At 40.6% G+C, this 21,570-nt stretch overlaps 1 protein-coding gene across 1 annotated transcript in view; it reads left to right on the forward strand.

The window, feature by feature from the left end:
• eys (eyes shut homolog) overlaps positions 1-21,570 on the forward strand; it is a 139,806-nt gene that overhangs the window by 11,630 nt on the left and 106,606 nt on the right. The window contains exons 6-15 of the mRNA XM_033979314.2: positions 60-219; positions 3,431-3,535; positions 6,095-6,234; positions 7,989-8,152; positions 8,299-8,552; positions 9,387-9,491; positions 14,055-14,177; positions 15,460-15,573; positions 16,823-16,945; positions 21,122-21,235. Coding sequence (XP_033835205.1) covers positions 60-219; positions 3,431-3,535; positions 6,095-6,234; positions 7,989-8,152; positions 8,299-8,552; positions 9,387-9,491; positions 14,055-14,177; positions 15,460-15,573; positions 16,823-16,945; positions 21,122-21,235 — 1,402 coding nt within the window. The remainder of the gene's footprint in view (positions 1-59; positions 220-3,430; positions 3,536-6,094; positions 6,235-7,988; positions 8,153-8,298; positions 8,553-9,386; positions 9,492-14,054; positions 14,178-15,459; positions 15,574-16,822; positions 16,946-21,121; positions 21,236-21,570) is intronic.

Raw genomic sequence — 21,570 nt, forward strand, 5'->3', positions numbered from 1 at the left:
TTTTTATACAGATTGAACAATAGCTTTCTCCGTGCTTGTCTTGTGTTGTTTTCCTGCAGTGCGTCTGTGGCCCTGGATGGACTGGAGAGTTTTGTCAATATGCAGCAGATGCTTGTCTGATAAATGCAAACCGCTGTGTGAATGGTGCCACATGCATCACAACAAATCAGCCATCATCTCCTCCTCAGTCTGTCTGCCGGTGCCCCCGTGGTTTTACAGGTGAGAAAAAATATAACCTTTTACATTTGTCTCTAACTTTCTAGTGGTCACAAATGAATGGATTAGTTCAAGTTCGTACTCAAGGCAAGCCATAAAATATATGTGCACACCCAAAAACTGTAAATATGTTTGCTTTTCAGATTGTAAAAGTAATGATATATATTTGCAGTGCACACAAACTGATGGGACATGCTTTTTAATCAGGATCATATTTTGTAGGGTCAGAAGTCATTTTGTTCACAGCATCTGGTTTACACAGCAGTAACTAAATCTGGTACAAATCATCCTCAGATTAATGAATTTGTACATGGTCCTTGACAAATAAAGAAAGACATATTCAAAATCAAATAAGTATAATGGGTATAATGACTTTTGTGGGCAGTGTTTGTCCGCTGACACGAAGGTTAGTGGTTCAAGTCCCACTCTCGACGTAAACATCATTGGTTGAGTGATCAGATCCACAAACCCACAGGTGGGCGGTGCGATTCCAGCTCTCACAGATTAATGCTGTTGTTATGTTTTTGGGCAAGACACTTAACTCACTTTGCCCCCAGTGTCTGCGTACACTGGTGTGTAAATATGTGTGTATGGGTGAGTGGTTTGTTGATGTAAAGCGCTTCGAGTGCCCTAAAGGTAGAAAGGTGCTGTATAAAAATGTGACATGAATTTAGTCCTTTTTACTGTATAACTATGATAAAGGTGAAAATAACCTAACTACGATACAATTAATGAAATATTTTGGATTGATTGTACTGAATAGTATTAATGCCCTAACTCAGCACATCATCTAATTTAGTTTTCATTTGTCAATTCTCTCTGCTTCTAGATAGTTTCTTAAAATACTTTTGCAGAAAGGCTCACTTTGGGGCTCAGTCCAATATATGTCAGGCTGTACATTGATCACACATACATTGAGGTCACCGGAGAGCAGAGAGGGCAAATCAGGGTGACAGGGTGAGCCAGGCTGAAGGAGCAAACCAATTTAATTTTGACGCATCTGCTGTGACTAGCACAACACAACCATCATTGCAAGTTCATAGCTTTGTGCACTTTTAAATGAACTCTAATCTTTGACCTTCCACTTCACAAAGCTTAAATCAAATACATTATGAAGTGTACATCATATTATTATACAAAACATTTTACAACAATTGCAATAGTTTGAATAAGTATGTCTTTTTTTTTTATATAGATTTAAAGGTAACAGTTGTTATGCAAAACTGACTATCATGCATTTGTATGGGCTTGTTTTCCCTCATTTAAAACCATTTCATATTTAGAGGATTTCATGCATGTCTGACTAATCCTACATTAAAAAAAATCAGCAGCTCACTAAGGGAAACTGGCACTATGCTAAGGCGGAGCTGTAGCATGATCCAGTGGTGTGTAGGGCAAAGGAGCAGATGAGAATCAACTCGGTTTTGAACCAGGAGTCAGTGGACCCATTTCTAGCAGTTTTAAATCAATATCAGAGTTTACAATGAACAAAACATAAAATAACCGTTTGCATGCACGATATCTTACCACTTAATATGAGAAAAGGCATAATAATGTGTCCTCTTTAAGTAAAGGTCCTTTTACAAGTGGACACACATATTAAACTACATATGATTCTTACTTGTAGAAGCCATGCCCTTTAATTAAGAGCTACCACAAAACATTGTAGTGACTCGATGAAGCGTCTGTGGAAATTATGCTGAAACCAATTAAAGTTAATAATCCCAGTGTCATGGAGATCAAACTATAATTGTGGTATAGTAAACACTTCAGTATAAAACAGTACACATATCATCATTATAAAACCATTAGCCTGTTAGATTACGCATACACACGTATATTCTAATGGCAAATTGAACAATAGAATACCTTTTGCCTAAACAGCCAGACAACTGCTGCTCCCCTGTGCACTCCATCTCAGCCTACAATGTCCTTCCTATCTTGTCTTAAGTCCTGACTCTTTCACCTGTCAGTCAGATAAGCCCTTACAGAGCATTACAAGAACATGTTTTTCTCCCTCTGTTCAAAGCTCAAATCTGTTACCACTCCAGTAATGGAAAATTGTCTTTCCTACCGTGGCAGGTCTTAGTGACTGATAGAATTCATCATTTTCTGCCATCTTGGGATTTTTGCTTTGAAATTCTGAGCCATGCAGCATAGAAAGGCCAATTTAATCTCAGGCTTTGCCCTGAAAAAAGTCTGTACTCCATAGATCATAACTCGGTGTTACTCAAAACAGTCCAGCAGCTCTAGTTTATTTTGATGGGGAAATGTTCATGTATTTGTACAACAGGCGGTCTCAGACTACTTTCCCTTTGATGATTTTCACACTGCTATGCCACAGTGTGTTACTACAGATGCCCTACCTATGTTGTTATTTGGACCAACAGGGCTTTGGAAATGGCTTGTTATAGTAAATTTATAGAACACAACTAAGATTTTTAAAAACAATACATTTGTTAGTATTTAGAAGATTATTTGTAATAATAATAATGCCTTACGCTTATAATGGCCCTCAAACCTCTACACTGCAGACATTATTCATTAACTCCATACCTGGCCACAGCTGCCCTGGGGCAGACTGACTGAAGCGAGGCTGCCAATCTGCACCATTGCTCCCTCTGGCCCTTCATTCATGCACACCTTCGGGTTCGGACATGGATTTTTTACTACTGTTAATAAAATGTAATCTGACATATCCATTAAATTTTATATAAGATTTTTTACACTCTGAAATTACTAACTGAAACTCAGGCTAAGATACAGTGTGCATGTAAATGTGCATAGAAGATACTGCTACAGAGCTAGGGTTTTCTGTATATAATGACTTGAAGCAGCCAGTGCACAGATGATATCAATCATAGTGTTTGTGCAGTAGCATGAGGTTGCTGCTGTCAAGAAGGAACTTTCTCTTCATGTCATTGCTGCTGTGTTATTGATGATAGGTATTTTAAATTAATAACCTGCTCCAGGAGACACCCCCACTCCTCAAACTCAGCCACGGCATGAGTTGATGCTGCTGTAAGCTCAAAGCAGATCTCCATTACCAAAGTTGGGTGCTTGAGACTTGCTTGCGTTCTATATTTACCATCTGCAAATGTTTTTAGACTTAGTGATTTGATACTATGAAGAAAAATCTCTCAGCTTTTGTGCATTAGATGGAGATGGCCACACAATGCAAATAATTTAATACATGTTTAATGCTTCTTCCCAGGAACGCACTGTGAGACTGAGATCAATGAGTGCGACTCCAGTCCCTGTCAACACAATGGCACATGTTCGGATTTGGTGGGACGCTACAAATGCAAATGTCCTACAGGTATGAGGACTATAAGCCATGTTTACGAAGTCATGCATATGGAAGTTCTCTCCTTTCAGATATTCCCTTCTGGGGACTCCACCACGAGCCATCTGCTTCCTTCTCTGTACTCATTCACTTTGACATTGATTTCACTTTCTGTTGTAATCTCATTTTACATGGGCTTGGGAGTGGAGCAAGGAGCAGTCTGGTTTGTGAAGCTCTATGGCTGGATTTTGTGTGAAATTATTTCATTTAATTTAATCTTTCAAATTCTTTGATCTTAATATACACAATATTACAGCCCAGTAAGAGAACCTCATCAAAAAGTGCCCCAGTAGAGAGTCAGTCAGTGTACACATTGATTGACAGCACAAGAAAACCATGGAGTCCATTGCCAGTTCAAAATGGGGCAAATATTTTACTAGGAAGCGCTCATTAATATACATTTTCAGTAATTGCTTATTGTGCCTCACCGGCTGAGTCTAAATTTACATTCATGGATTGAGGTTCCCAGGAGCTCTGTGCTGTTGGCACTGCTCTAACCGTGTGTTTGGCAAATCCATGGGCCGCTTCCTGAGACCTCACTGTGAATCATCAGAATGAGACACAGTGGGCGAGGGTCTCTGGGAGCACATGTGGTAATTCTACCCTAATGGAAGTGCAGCAATCATGATCATAATGCTATCAACCCAGACTCCTTTTTAAACCACTATCCATGGGTTCCCTAATGAAAAATTAGGGCCGTTGCCATAGCAAATAACAATTTAAGACAAAATATATAGCTTTTGAATGGTGAAAAATCCTCAAAATATCATGTATAACAGGAAGCTGAAACCCATGAAATGTCATACAAAAGAGCCATGCTTCTGTAGACTTTTGGGGCTTCTAAACGTTGACATGAAGAATTATTTATCAGTCCCGTGTTATAGTGAGTATTAGGTCTTTCCGAGTCTGGACCGGGGCAGACATCCAGACACCCTTGACAGGTTGCCAGTCTACCACTAGGCTTATACACAGTCTGAAAAAAGCACAGTTGTTCCTACAGGGAATAGAGTTTCCAGATCAGTTAACCTGAATATTTTTGAACTAGGCTTGAAAACTAGAGGATCTTCTGCCACATGGAGAAACTGACCATCTTTGAACTCATCCTCCTGTTGTGAGATGACATTTACAGCACAAGATTGTCTATTAACAATTAAATTTTAACATCAGTGTATAATTATTGTGTCTAGTTAGAATAAATACTCTAACTAAGAAATCAAAAGACAACAATACCAAATTCTGTATTACTGCGTTACAAATATACATCTCTTAAAGTTGCATTATTGAACAGGTGGAGGGTTTCCCACCAGTTTGTCTCAGTGGAGATGTTATTGCATGTACTAGAACATTACATATGCTATATATCATAGGTAGGTACAGTATGGATTTAAACTTGGCTATCTCATAGTCCCCAATGTAATCATGCAATACAATCATGAAAAGGAAGTAAAGTATGCTAAAGTTAAGAAATAATAGCAGAGGGGGTGGGATTAAATAAGTTTTCTTCTTCCCTCTCCTTTTTGGGCAATCGGAGGTACTCTTTTTTGTGTGTGTTTTGCTTGTCTGTTTTTATTTATTTTTCCTTGTCTCTTGTATCATGTGTTGATTGATATCGATTGTGGCTGCCTAGGCTATGTAAGAGAAAAGATGTCCATTTGCCCAAGACAAATAAATAAAAAAAAAAAAACTTGGCTATCTCCACATAAATGAGCAAGTAGTGCTTATTGTAAAGTTACATCTGTGGAAAAAAGCCCCCACACATGTTAAGAATGTTTTTTTTTAAAGCAATATGAATACTTTATTGACAATGAAGGGAAATTATACAGCTGTTGTACTGCAGCTCCAATAAAAAACTCCTAAAACAAACTCTTGATAGATATTAATGCCATGCTACGATAACTAAAATACTAACTCTTTTGAATATTTTTGTAAGTAGCCTGTTTCAGTATTATTGACGTTGAGACATTATATGTATTAAGTGTGTATCTGTTTTTGAAGTAAAAAGTAGAATCTGTTTCATAATAATAAAAAATAATAATAATTTTGATTTATGGACACATGCTTTATCTGCCAATTAGTGATTGAGTTAATTTCCTGCCAGACGCCAAGCTCAATTAAACGTCTGAAACATAAGGCTCACCATCATGTAACACCACCACTGCACCTGCTCTGAGCACAACTCTACCTCATATCTCTTATATCCTACATGTGAGCTCTGTGCTTGTCATGAGACTGTCTTTGAGTGTAAGCCCTGGTTTCTTGTGCTTCAAATGCTTGTTGAAGCCTGCCATAATCCCTGATCACGAATCCCCTATTCCCTGAATAAACTGCTACTGTGTGCCTGTAGATCTATAGTAACACTATTTCAGAAAGAAGGCCCTGGATTTCCTGTCTGTCTTGTTGCGAAATCTCAACAGTTACCTCCTAAACCAGAGTCTTGAGCTCTACTTTTTTATATTAACATTAAGTTTAAAGTGTTGCAAGTACTTACCTTAAATGCGTTTGCAGTTTTCTAAATACTAGTACGTGTTGCAGGTTTTGAAGGAGAGAACTGTGAAGTGGACATAGATGGATGCTCTCTGCCCAACGTCACATGTCCAGCAGAGACTGAGTGCTTGGATCTTCCGAACGGCCTTCAGTATATGTGCCGGATACCTTGTCCACCCAACCTACAGGTGCACTGCTGTATGCTATAGTACTCGTAGACTTGTAAGCTCTATATGTGTGGCGATAATGACTTCACTCACAATACATTGTCAATAGACTGTATTATTCTCTCTTTTTCTTTGTTGTTTGTATTCCTAGTCACTCCTCCTTATCTATCGATCTCGAGCCTTGGTCTGCCTTTCTTTCCTGTCTTTGTAAACCATAGTTTGCACTATAGTAGTTTTATAACAAATGTCAGCAATATGTGAAAATGTGCGTATACAATTGAATTGCAACTATAAATTACTTCTTAAATTGGTTTTATTATGAACCTTATACTATATACTCCAAAACAACAATTGCTATAACATCAAATTTTTACACCCATAGCTAAACCTGGGACTTTTTAACAAACTGACAATTTGAGTAGGGCTTATTTGTGTGTTTTCCTGTCTGTTAGGCCCAAGGAATGGGATTTTGGAAAATAAAACAAACTGAATTCAATCACTAATCTAATAGACGCACATGTGGTTGGTTCTGACAAGTAGAGCAACTGACATAAAAACATAAAAATAAATAAATGTTTCATTCAACAGATTAAACTTCAAGTTGGATTTTAGTTTTCAAAAAAACATATATGTTATCCAAAAACCCACATTTACTTACAAAGTGCTGCAAGATTGACAGCAAATGATGATTTACACTACCGCATGGTAATCATCTGGCACCAATGCTCCACAAGATGTTACTTTGCTCATGAAGTGTGCCTCAAATTATCCAGTTCACAGAGGAAAGAGAAAACATATGGGCCAGTCTCAATCTGGATGCAAGAACATGAAAGAAGCCATGTTTATCTTTTCACATAAGCATACACAGAATTTCTTCAGGCTTTTCCTTGAATGTAGTCGTCAATCTTTTTACTACTATAAGCAGCCTCGGTGTTTAAAAAAAAGCTGGAATTGTGTGATTGCTTGTCAGCGTCTCCTTCGGCCCAAACAAAGGGAACAAATTTAGTAGATTGAAAAGCCCTGCTCTACCTGACATGGATGAGTGCTGGCACAGATTTGGATTGCTTCATATGTGGATGAATTTACCCTCTGCATTGAGTAAACAGCAGCCAGCACAGTACAACATAGATGCTCCTTCAGATGACAGATGGGGGTGATGGCTCACTGTGCAGAAAAGCTCACATTGGCTGCTATACAAAAATGCCATCATGTCTGCATTATACGCCTTCCCCATGAGCCTACTCCTTCCTCTGCCCTTTTGTTTCCTATAGACATACCGGTATATATTTCTAATCTATTGTTGATTCCACATACTGTAACGCTAGATCTTATTGTAAAGCAACATGCGCAAGGTGTAACTGAGTTGTGCTGCTTTGTGCTATGGCAATGGAAAAAATCTTGAGCAAAATAAGTACAATGTGCACACCGATCAGAATAATACAGGGATTAATGCTTAATGCAATTATTCAGGAGTCAGGCTTTATAATGTAGCTGGTGGCAAGTTGAAGCGTTTGAGCTAGTTTGACTGCAGTTCTTTTGAGGTGTTCCTAGTCTAAACGCCTCAGTATCTAACAACAGTATTTCAAGGAAGAATTCTGATTGTGATACTGAATGGAACAGTACATCACTTAGTGCAGGCCACTATAAGGAAATCATAACATCTGTACCAACAATGGCTAGATATGATATTATCTTAATCTTATCTTTGTCTGATGCACAGTACAATCATACATATGCTGTATTTTGAGCCATAATCTTGTGTTGTTTATCCGCAGCCTTGTGCCAATGAGGGACGCTGTGTGCTGAAAGATGCCAGTAGGTACACCTGCGTCTGCACACCTGGTTGGTCTGGTCCGAACTGCCGCATAAATGTCAATGACTGTGTTCAGAACTGGTGTCAGAATGGAGGCAGTTGTGTGGATGAGATTGATGGCTATAGGTAAGTGTTAAATTCATGATTGTCTTCAGGCCATTTGAGCTGCTCAATGTGAATGATTGGAGAAGCCGTGACATTTACCATTTCTTTCCTAAGGGTTGAAAAAATTCCAGGACTATAATAAGTAATTCTGTTTAAACTGTTGCCAGCTGCCTCTGTCCCAAAGGATACACAGGCTTTTACTGTGAAGAAGACATTGATTTCTGCGTGGGCCATGCGTGCTCTGAACATGGTGTTTGTGTGGATGGCCAGTCTAACTTCACCTGTCGCTGCATGCATGGATATGAAGGGCCACTATGTGAACTGGAGACAGATGAGTGCCGCAGCTCGCCGTGTGCAGCCGGAGCCACCTGTGTGGACCTAATCAGTGATTATCAGTGTCACTGTCCCCCTGGGTTTGAGGGTACGAGATCTGATCTGTGTGCGCTATTTATAGGGCTCTCCACTGTGGCCTACTACAGGAATACATGTCATTAGATAGTGCAGTATTAGGTGGTGGCACTGCATTTTTCCATATCTTTTATTATTTATTTACATGGGGTGATCAGATTAATAAAACAACCATGTACACATTTACTTTTAAAACTTACCGATGGCTATTCAAAAACTACTCACCATCTTGTTCATTTCAAAATGGCCATCGTACTTATCAGTGAGTAAGTTAAAACACATTACAACAATCTGTCCACTTACTGTAGGTCTCTTTGTTAGTCATGTAAGTAAATGGTCATTATCCACAGTGCAATTCACATACAGTGTTGCTGGGATAAATTTGTTATACTTAAGTTACTTTCTCAAATGGAAGTAAAAACCTTATTTACCACAATTTAAATAAACTTAGCAGTCACGAAAATGAAACTGTCTTGCTGCTCTTTATTTAACAGCATGTACCTATTTATGAACGCATCATAGCAAAAGCTGTAACCTCAGGGGCAGCGAGAGGAGCACGCTCAAAGAACCAGGAGGTCTGAAATATCGCCAGAGGCCAGACCTGGCAGGGCTTTAAATTTCTCTGTAAAATCCTAAATCAATTCCATATCAAACTCCAGCCTTGAGGAAATATTCTTAAATTGAAGTTTTATTCATCCATGCAAGGCTGACAACAATTACGCAGGCAAAAGCAATGTTTATTTTCTAATATTTTGTTCTGGGTATGGCATTCTTCCATTGAAGAGTTTAAGTGGTCTAAAAAAAAAAAAAATAAAAATCTGTGTTTTTTGTGCTTCTTATTTTACAGGAAGAATATGTTCAGAGAATATAAACGATTGTTGGTCACAGCCTTGTCTGAACGGAGGACTCTGCGTGGATCTGGCAAATGACTACACTTGTCATTGTCCTCTTGGTAAATACAAAGCAGTTGTGTAGCATTTGGGATGGTCCTGAAAAAAAACAGCCCATTAATTTTCTCCAAAGCATAGTATATACAAACAAGATGGTTAAGAAAGCTTCAATTTATGTGTAGAAAATGATCAAACCCCTTTCAGATTGTCAAAAAAGATGATCTTTTACAACTACTACAGCAGCTAGCAGTATCTGTAAATTATTTTGGTGAGGTGTTAGACACACAATAATTGAAAAACGATGAAATCTACCAGCAAATATAAGACAAATGGAGTGTTTTATGTGTCAGTATTAGTACAAAAGTTAATAGTGTATTTAATCATGCATGCTTACTGCTTTTTTTTTTTTCCTTTTTATCGTTGTATGTTGAAAACGGGGCAGACTACAGTAAAGTAATCATACCTGTGTAATTTGGCTTGAAACTCAAGTAAACCAGACAAATCACTTATATAATTGAATCCTCCACAAAAAGATAAAGAGGCCAAAAGCACCTGCCTATAAATCTGTCACTAAAACCCGCAACATAATGGAAGCTTTAGTGACACTCTGGGGCTCTGTTTTTGCCCAAAATCTAATTTGAGGAGAATGTTTTGCCATAATATTGTAAAAACAGTGCCTAAAAGCTCCAAACAGGTGTTGTTTTTGTGTTATAAGACAGTAAATGTTGTACAGACTTCACCCATAGCCATTGTGATTTATTGTCCATTTAAGTGCAGGTGATTTTTATTACAGATTGGCACTAAGAGCTAAAATATAATGAATGATATGGGATTGAGTACAGCCACATTTCATTTACTTTCAAATCATGTTCACATTTTATTTTCAAGGATAACCTGCACCGGTCTCTTTGCAGAATGTATTAAAATTTTGGCACTGCCTCGTGAGCATGCACTGTGTCAACACGTGTACGTCAGGCGGATTTAATTTTTCAAATATTTGTGCTTTTGTTGATTGTGGCTGTTTACCTCTGAATGTGACATTGGACTTCCCATGCCAAGTGCTGCCTGCCACATCCAAACGTGTGCAATCAAGTAGTGATTAAGTATTTTTACCAGAGGCTATAGTCAAATCAGCTGCATACTGCCGACTGATTTATTTCCTCATGTTATTAGGTGATTATTGTTCTGCATCACAAGTCACAAAATGGCTGACATAGAAAAATATTAACTGTCATTCAAGGACAATCTTGAATCAACTATTTGTCTAATTAGGGGAGTCAACATTACATGCGTCAGTAGTTGGCAAGTCCTTGAAGTCAAATGTGTGTTGCTTTTGTTGAAACAGATTTTGTACTGTGTGTACATGTAGTATGAGTCATTTTTGTTCCTTTGATTAAGAATTGAACATCACTAGCTACAGGCACTGACTATGCCAGTTCATTTTTACTGTTGTAGTAGGGCTTATTCCTGTTCCTACACAGTTTATGGTAGGTTACGGCATACTTTTTTCTTTCTCTCTATATTTGACCCATCCTTCAATACCACAGAGGCAACTTGCCAGGAACAGTGGGCCACAATGCAGCACTGGCGGACCCATCTTCAGATCTTGAGCTAGGCTTGGAGGATTATACCTATTGCGCATGTTGTGGGTTGATGGGGGGAAACTCAACCTTCTTGCTTTGAGGTGAGAATGCTAGCTACTGATCCACCAGTGTTTTTTTAAAGATCCTATGTTACGCAAAATCGACTCTTGCTAGATTTAAGCCGTGTTATAATGTTGTTTCCTCCTCAAAAACATGCCTGGAGCTGTATTTAGTTTCATTCGCACATGTTTGATTAACCCTTTATTTTTTAGTTTGACTACATCTCCAAAGTTCAAAATGCACTGTTCCACCTTCTGATGCCATGAGGCGGTTGTTTTTAAATTAATAGCTACTTTTTACCTGCTGAGATTGGCAGTGTTGTCAGTTTGAGAGAAAAACTCAGCCTAAATATACAGGGTTTGTGTAAAATATGAGTGAATGAAACAAAACACAACTCCAGGTATGTGTTTGATGAAACATTATAACAATGATCACAAAATAAGTGTAATATGGGTCTTTTAAGATAAAACACTTATACAGTATCCGGTACAGCCAACAGTGCTGCTTGTTCATAACACAATTACGTAAGATTCAAAACTTAAGTTATGTTCTGCACTGTGTATCATTATAGCATGGTGGATTACAGGAGAATAGCTTTAACATGTGTCCTATACCTCTCAGTACCTCAAAACTCCAGAGTTTGTCTTTGTGCACAGAGCTGGCAGAAGGTGTCAGAAAAAAGGGAGTCCCATTCGCAGACGGTGACACTGTAAATGTGACATTCCTTCATGCTACATTAACCTGGGAGTGAATCGCATGCACAATTGGTTATTAAACACTTCTGAAACACTCTGTTGGAGGCAATAGCTGTCCATTAACTAGTCAAGGCAATACATAATAGGAGTGGAAAAAGGGTAGGTGGAAGGTCATCAAACAGCCAGATAGATGTGTTGATGTAAAGTATACTGCGCTGGGGAGAGGTAGGTTATAAAATATGGTGAGTTTCCTGAGCCTTGGTGTAATTGATAATCTGCGGTAATCTAAATACTGTCTGTTTGTGTGGACTAGAAGTGATAAAGGACTACAACACTGAAGCAGAGTTTTCAGGCACTAAATAGAACACATTTATTTGATGGAGAAAGCACATTAGAGGTAAATGTTTTTCGGAAAAGCAATATGAAATAGTGTTTCGCTAATCCAAAGTTTTACTGAACCGTGTTATCCTTGATTTTTGTTGAAGCCGTATTCCTATGATAAATACGTCTCGTGATTGTAACTACACACTACTAAGGCATTTGTGATATTATATGCACATGGGTGCCAGAGGTAGACATGGGGGCAGGAATTTCTGTTTTGATAGTACCATTTAAAAATAATTGTCCATAAAGATAATTAATTGTATTGTTTAAGTCCATGTAATCGCTATACAACACAACCAAACCCAAAATAGATCTTTACAATTTATCTTCTAATGAGAATCTGTCTTCTAATGTAGTCTCCAACCCATCGAAAATAACATGTGAGTCAATCGTATGTCCTTTAATGTGCTATATTTGTAAAAACAGTAGGCGTTGCGCTATTCCCCTCACATGATGTCCGTGAAACATTTATTTCAGGCCTGTCCTGTTAGCTCATCCTCATTTGTCCAAACACGTGTAATAAGCATCAGCCCCCATCTATGCTCGCTTTATTTACAACAAAAGCTATTGACACGGGTATCTATCAGTGACATGCAGGCCTGGGTTTGGTGGAGCAGATAAATGTGATATAGATCATTTTGGTATAGGGTGGGTCTTTGTCAATGATTCACTCAATTAGCATACTGTGCTCCAGGTAGAATGCCAGAGGAAAAATCAATACTCTCATTAATCTGCAAAAGAAAAGGTGTCTTAACCTAATAAAACATCCACCCTCGTAAATATGTGTTTTACTATATGTCCCACTATCACTTTTTCCATGGGGTTGGCTGTATCAGTGCTACGGTGCTCAGCTAACAAGACATGGAAGGAATACCTAATTAGAAGTAAAAGCACTAAAGATGGTAAAATTATGCTATTAAAGTACCCGCAATTACTTTATTATGTTCATCAAATATAAAGCTGTATGTACTGGCCAGGCAAGACCACGTCCTACAAAGACATGTAGTTTCTGCCCTGGTCTTTTCTTTCTTATGGGTGCAATTGACAGATGGAAACACCAGAAAATCGGTAAATGGTCACATTTTTGTATAGTGCTTTTCCACCTTCAAGGCACTCAAAGAGCTTTACATCAAGGAACCACTCAACCATTCACACACACATTCATACACCAGAGTACGAGGACATTGGGGGCAAGGTGGGTTAAGGGTCTTGCCCGTGGACACAACGCCAGGATGTAGGAGATGGAAATGCGCCGTCAACCTGTGGGTTTTATATTGAGAACCTTCAGATCAGAGGACAAACACTCTTCCGACTGAGCTACTGTCACCCACTGAGCCACTGTCGAAAAATGCATTAGACAAGAAAAGCTTTATTTCTATTCTAGTGTTGTAACTCAGTTCAAGAACAGCAGAAGATTAGAAATATCCCATCAAAAATCAAGATGACAGTGATACAGACTTGAAGCTAACCAAAACATGCTTGGTTATGGCTTGACCAAACACCAAAACAAACATGGCGTCTTATGAGTGAAAAAGAAAGAAGAAATATATATATACCAATAACTAAGAACAACATTGTGGACACTGTTGTTAGTGTTAGTTGTTAGTACTTTTATTTTATTCTAATAAAATTATAGATGTCTGACCGTTTTAACCCAAGCGTCATTGAAGTAAACTCAGCTAATTGCATGGCTTTGTAGGAGAGACTGAGAGCTCATCTATATCGGAAAATACAGAGAAAACCAGTCTGGCTTTTTATGTAGGTCTAGAACAGGGGTAAGACTGGAGAAAAAATCACTATGCAACAGTAACGTATAAAGTGTCTCATGTTTGCTTCTTATAATGTACCGGTAGTATGTAGTATATAGACTACTATTATGCTAAATAAACTCTTATTATTTCAGGATTCAAGGGTAAGGATTGTTCGGTGGATATTGACCTTTGCTCCTTTGGAATATGCAGTACACATACATTAATCTGCACTGAGACCAGGGACGGACACAATGTTTCCTGTGTGTGTGAGAAAGGTAAGACACACCATTAATACTCCAGCTATATTCAGCTGTGGAACCAACTGACTGTGCTTTGAAAATGTTCTATGTACCTTTACAGTAAACTTATGTAAACTTGTTCTTTCCTTGAGAATTCACATATTATTTAGACTTTCACACACCTTCTGGAGCCGAGCCTCTAAATGATTGGCTATTATATAAAAGTTGGTGTAACTCAATCAATATTTGTAACTTCATTACTCTTGTTGCACTTCCACTGGGTGCATGTCAGCGTGAGGGATAGAGACTGATTCTCTATGTAAATGAGAAAGACCTGCAGCGCGCCGCTTTAGCCTGATCACTTCTCAAGGACAAACCTGCTGCCTCTGTATGGAGATGTTTCATGTTTCATCGGCAGTGCAGGCAAACATATTATCTAATGGCTGCAAGTGTAATGTGATGCAAAACATGCTACTCACACACCACTTGACTGTATGATGTATTTGTGGCTGCTATGGTTTTGACCTAGTATTTAGCGACTACAGTACACTAAATCATATTTAGAGTTTGGAAAGGCATTGTGCCATATTAATTGTGCCATTTCAGATCAGTGCTGTGGTGCAGTGTTCAGTTTTATGAGATTTTGTAATTCAGTTGCAGTGCTAAAATAAATCTGAACCTCTTTCAAGTTCAAGAAAGTTATGGTTACACCCATGTTTTCTTTGTTTTTTATTGTTAGCAACACAACACAAAAAATGCACAGTTTATCTTAAACTTCTGTCTAATGCAATTTATGGAAAATGACATATGTGATTAGTTTTTATTATGAAAGAGTGAGACACTTCAGCCACAAGGGATTTGTAAAGTAGAAAACATGTTTTTATTATTATGGCTATATTAGCTATATTATTTATTTCCTCTTAAATGTGTTAACCTATTATTTCCTCTTAAATGTGTCACATTCATTAAGAGGTAACAAGATGTGAGGGGTTGCCCTTACAGATTGTGCTCCAAAAATGTTCTACGTAAACACTTAGATATTAATATTTTACAAAGCCAGTCTTTTTGTTTCATGTGCTGCCTTTGAAAAAGGACTGGCGGAGTATTTAGTTAAAAATCAGGAGCCTAATGGCTGACTCTTATTCACCAGGAGAGATTTTGTAAGCTGAGTTTGTATGTGGCCAGTAATCTCTTGAACCAACAGGAGCCTTTTTATGTAAAAAGAAAAACAAAGTCACGCTGATTGTAATTGGCACAAGAGTCAAATTGGGCTGAGGAACCAAGTAACATTCTTTTTTTTCTTCTTCACATGCTGCAGGGTTCGCTGGGTCATTTTGTGAAGTAAATCTCAATGAGTGTGAATCGAGGCCGTGTCAAAATGGAGGAGTTTGTGTGGATGGGATCGACCAATATCAGTGTCTCTGCCAAAAGGGTATGTTTAACGCAGTAGATAGGAAGAATGCAGAGCACACGGAGCATAATCATACACCACACACGAAGCATAACATTATGACCGCACGCATCTTACTGCTGATCATGATACACGGTGTTATCATACATTCTACCTGATATGTGCATCAAGTGATCAATAGTCACGTATTTCAGAACCACCAACTTTAAACAGTAACCACACTGGTCATGTTTACAGGTTACTTCTTCAAACCACTTTGTAATAAATGTTGAGCACTTCAGACTGTACAAGAACTGCTGGACACTGTTTTTGTCATCCTATCTATCCATCACAATTTGGTTTCTGATAACCTTTTTTTCCCAAATAGATCCAATTAGAGAAAATGTTCATAGACATTCTAACAGCCACAAATCATATACATGGCAAAATTCTGTGCTTTTGTGTTATTTTTTTTAGATATATTATTTTATTCATCCCCTAAAATGAGAGAAATGTGATCAAATGTATATGTCTGACCATTTTATGTCTATATGAGTTAATCTTGCGCGTTCGTGGGACTTATGAACCTTAAAATGCTGGAGGTCACCAAAAGCCCGATTTAGCTGACTAACTGAATATGAGCCAATGAACAGGAACCATTCTCTATCATATATGACACTCAAATTAGTGATCTGTGAATACTTCGAATTGATGTTGGCAAATGTTTATTTTATGTTTCTCAAGTGTGGTGCCTGAGTTGAATGCTTCTTAACTTAACAAATTGTGCCTCACGACATTAGATTTATGGAGGAATAAATTGCAGCATTTTCCCAATAATTTTGTGCTCCAATTGACACCTTACCTATGAGACATACCTCTGACTAAACCGTAATTGCGGATAAAGTCTCTTATGCATTTTTTATGAAGTCAGGATAATTGTCAAATTTTATGACATGGAGAGAGGGGGAAATTGGTTCCATGGTCAGTTTGAGAAATGATGAGAATTTGACCTGCACCGATGGCGCTGATAGCCGAGCATTAGTCATGGGCCTCCTGTAGCCGGCGTGTGTGACAGTGCTAATGATAGTCATTTTGTAGCGTGACCATGCGGTGGAGTATATTTATGAGGGACTAAAATGTCAGAAATTGGCATCCTTTACTTTTACTTGATGACATTCACATATTATTTAGACACATTCTTCTAACATGATTCATCATTGGAAAGTTGCACAACAGTCTTTTTCAATAGTGCTTACAGACACTATATTATATTTTGTTTTTTTGGCACTAGGGTTCGGAGGACTGAACTGTGAAATCAACTTTGATGAATGTGTCTATGGATACTGTGCCAATAACTCTACATGTATTGACCTGGCGGGAGACTATAAGTGCATCTGTCCCCTGGGTTACTCTGGTGAGTTATCTGTGTCATCAACATTTTCATCGTTTGGACTTGAGTTTAGTGAAGATTAATGGCCTCGTGTTCATCTAAATACAACTGACTAAATAGATATAAATTAGTGGTGCAGAATATAGCACAGATCGATCATTCACGATATTGATAAACATAATGTTAGTATTGCAAGACACAAAATGTTTTGAAATCATATTATGACAAAAAGTCAATGTTACAGTGAATGGCTGGCGTACACATCTAATCTGAAATGACAACAAAAAGAAAAAGGTACACCATGTAACTTTTTGGTGGGAGGTCAACCACCTGCTTGTCCAAGGAAATGTGTAATGATGGTCCTTCTGTTATGATTATTCCTTAGATTCTTGTGTACAGACCTCTATTTATTTCATACCTTGACACTTTCTGTGATGCTCTGCTGCTTTCCTCAGAAGTATGACGTGATGTTGCTGTGATGTGTCTGGTCAGTGCATTTAAACAGATTTTGGCACTGTCTTCCTACTTGGAACAGTAGGATGTCAGGGCCATCTGCAGTCTGACTTCTTCAGCACTGTATCTCAGGTGTGAGGAAGCTCGTACACCCCCTCATCCCAATTTACAGTCTCGTGGGCGCATTTCTGGATCTCAATGGTCTCCCTGAACCAACTGTTTAAAATCTGTTTAAATCAGCTGACCAGACATGTCACAGCAACATCACGCAATACTTTTTGGAAGGCGGCAAGGTATGAAAGAAATAAAGGTCTGTGTAGTATAAATGTTTAGTATAAAAGTATAAATGTGTAATGATGCTAAGGTTCAAGGATACTTGACAGAATAGACGCATAAGCAGTGATGGAAGAAATACTCATTAAGTAAAAGTACAGATACCTGTATCTGTAGATACTCCAGTAAAGTAGATTTTTTTCATGTGATACTTTTAAGTCTTAAAGTACCTGTTTAAAATGTACTATAAAAAGTAAAAGTATTTGTGCAGATTTTGAGATTGAATGAAGCTTAAAATGCAGTGATAAGATTAGTGTTGAATTTTGTTCAACAGAAATAACAGAATTTTTTTTTTATAATTGTTTTTGTTTGTATATTTTAGTTTGCCCAAACATGTTAAAAATACCCCCTCAGCCTTTTCAGCAGGTCTCAAACAATAATAAAAAAGTCTTAAATGTAGTAACGCAAAAGTAAAAAGTATCCATCCATCCATTTTCTTCCGCTTATCCGGGGCTGGGTCGCAGGGGCAGCAGTCTAAGCAGGGACTCCCAGACTTCCCTCACTCCGGACACGTCCTCCAGCTCCTCCGGTGGGACCCCAAGGCGTTCCCAGGCTAGCCGAGAGACATAGTCCCTCCAGCGTGTCCTAGGTCTTCCCCGGGGCCTCCTCCCGGTGGGACATGCCCAGAACACCTCCCTAGGGAGGCGTCCAGGAGGCATCCCGAGCGGATGCCCGAGCCACCTCAGCTGGCTCCTCTCGATGTGTAGGAGCAGCGGCTCTACTCTGAGCTCCCCCGTGTGACTGAGCTCCTCACCCTATCTCTAAGGGTGCGCCCGGCCACCCTGCGGAGGAAACCCATTTCGGCCTCTTGTATCCGTGATCTTGTCCTTTCGGTCATTACCCAAAGCTCATGACCATAGGTGAGGGTAGGAACGTAGATTGACCGGTAAATCGAGAGCTTCACCTTCCGGCTCAGCTCCTTCTTCACCACAACGGACCGATACAGCAACCGCATCACTGCAGATGCTGCACCAATCCGCCTGTCAATCTCACGCTCCATCCTTCCCTCACTCATGAACAAGACCCCGAGATACTTGAACTCCTCCACTTGAGGCAGAGACTCACCACCCACCCGGAGAGAGCAAACCACCTTTTTCCGGTCGAGAACCATGGCCTCGGATTTGGAGGAGCTGATTCTCATCCCAGCCGCTTCACACTCGGCTGCAAACCGCCCCAGTGCCTGCTGCAGGTCCTGGCTTGAAGAAGCCATCAGGACAACATCATCTGCAAACAGCACACACCCTCCGGTCCCCCTTCTTATACAGAGGGACCACCACCCCGGTCTGCCAGTCCAGAGGTACTGTCCCTGACCGCCACGCGATGTTGCAGAGACGTGTCAGCCAAGACAGTCCGTCCGATAGTCCTCCTCTATGGCCTCCCCAAACTCCTCACAACCTCGAGTTTTTGCCTCTGTGACCGCACGAGCCGCGGCCCGCCTGGCCCGCCTGGCCCGCCTGGCCCGCCTGGCCCGCCTGGCCCGCCTGTACTCATCGGCTGCCTCAGGAGTCCCACGAGCCAACAAGGCTCTATAGGACTGCTTTTCAGCTTGACGGCATGCCTTACTTCCGGTGTCCACCACCGGGTTCGGGGATTGCCGCTGCAACAAGCACCGCAGACCTTACGACCACAGCTAGGAGCGGCGGCATCGACAATAGAGGTGGAGAACATGGCCCACTCGGAGTCCATGTCCCCAGCCTCCCCTGGGATCAGGGAGAAGTTCTCCCGGAGGTGTGAGTTGAAGACCCCTCTGACAGAGGGCTCCGCCAGACGTTCCCAGCAGACCCTCACGATGCACTTGGGCCTGCCAGGTCTGTCCGGCTTCCTCCTCCGCCAGCGGATCCAACTCACCACCAGGTGGTGATCGGTTGACAGCTCAGCCCCTCTCTTCACCCGAGTGTCCAAGACATGCGGCCGAAGATCAGATGACACGACAACAAAGTCGATCATCGACCTCCGACCTAGGGTGTCCTGGTGCCACGTGCACCGATGGACACCCTTGTGCTCGAACATGGTGTTTGTTATGGACAAACTGTGACTAGCACAGAAGTCCAATAACAAAACACCGCTCGGGCTCAGATCAGGGAGGCCGTTCCTCCCAATCACACCCCTCCAGGTGTCACTGTCGTTACCCACATGGGCATTGAAGTCCCCCAGGAGAACAACGGAGTCCCCAGTCGGTGCACTGTCTAGTGCCCCTCCCAGGGACTCCAAGAAGGCCGGGTACTCTGCACTGCTGTTTGGCCCGTAGGCCGACACAACAGTGAGAGACCTGTCCCCGACCCGAAGGCGCAGGGACGCGACCCTCTTGTTCACCAGGGTGAACCCCAACACGAAGCGGTTGAGCTGTGGGGCAATGAGCAGGCCCACACCAGCTCGTCGCCTCTCCCCGTGGGCAACGCCAGAGAAATGGAGACTATGGCCGACTATATCTAGTCGGTAACGCTCAACCTCCCGCACCAGCTCAGGCTCCTTCCCCCCCAGCGAGGTGACATTCCATGTCCCCAGAGCTAGTCTCCATGTCCGGAGAGCCCGTCGTCAAGGTTCCCGCCTTCGACCGCCGCCCAGATCTCCATGCACCAGCCCCTTACGGATCCTCTTGCTGGTGGTGGGTCCACATGAGGACGGCCCCACGTCACTCCTTCGGGCTGAGCCCGGCTGCCCGAAGGAGTGACGTGGGGCCGTGGGGAGAAGCCTGGCCACCAGATGCTCGCTGTCGAGCACCCACCCCAGGCCTGGCTCCAGGGTGGGGCCCCGGTAACCCCGGTACGGGCGACGTAGCTAGCCTTGATCTTTCTCTTTTCATAAGGGGCTTCTGAACCGCTCTTAGTCTGTCCCGTCTCCCTGGACCTTTTTGCCATGGGTGACCCTACCAGGGGCATGAAGCCCCCGACAACATAGCTCCCAGGATCATTCGGGCACTTAAACCCCTCCACCATGTTAAGGTGGCGGTTCAGGGAGGGGAAGTAAAAAATATCCACTTACCTAAAATTTGTACTTAAGTACAATACTTGACTAGTTTTACTTCATTATGTTCCACCATTGCACATAAGAGGCTAAGGTGTGTGCTGTAAGGGGCTTATAGATTTTAAAATTATAATTGCAAAATTTTTTTGTTCAATAAGCATTTTTTTTTCTTTTCATTTTTAAAACTATAGTCCACACCCATTGTCTTGTGGTTGTGAAATGAAACTGGTAGAATGAGTGTCTAACTTAATCTGGCCCCGACATGTCACCCTCACTGGCTCTATTACTGAGACGTATACACTCCACTGGCCATCTTTCTACCTCATCACATGAATTGTCATTACTTTCTGTAGTCTCTTGGATGAGGAGCTAATCTAATAGCTGTGGGAGCTTGTTTCTCATTTGTATTAGTCATATGCCGTTCATTTAACATCTTTATTCACCTCTCAGGTAAAAATTGCTCGACAGCTGTCTCTGGGTGTGCAGTGGATGTGGAGTACTGCAAAAATGGAGGAACGTGTTCATACAACTCTGTGGGGGAATTGCGTTGCGTCTGTCCTCCAGGTATTTTCAGAAGGACAATATACTATATTATTTATTCTTAAAAAAAGAATATTAGACCAGTGTAATGACATCTTAAATGCAGCAGAAAAAAGTTTACTCAAACACTCATGAATCACTTTAAATACAACTTCAGGTGGATAAATGAGAGGGGAAAACAAAACAATCTGTCAAAATAAATGTTTTTGAAGCTGTTGAAATTTGCATAACCCAGGTTTACAATGGCCAAATTGAAATGAAGAGACAATTCAAAAGTGCTTCATGGAGTGAATAAGTGAATACTGGTGAACTGGCAGTGGAGTAGCTTGTGTGACTAGATTAACCTGATGTGAACACAA

The sequence above is a fragment of the Periophthalmus magnuspinnatus genome, chromosome 15, assembly GCF_009829125.3.
Source record: "Periophthalmus magnuspinnatus isolate fPerMag1 chromosome 15, fPerMag1.2.pri, whole genome shotgun sequence".
In the NCBI taxonomy this organism is placed as follows: Eukaryota; Metazoa; Chordata; class Actinopteri; order Gobiiformes; family Gobiidae; genus Periophthalmus; species Periophthalmus magnuspinnatus.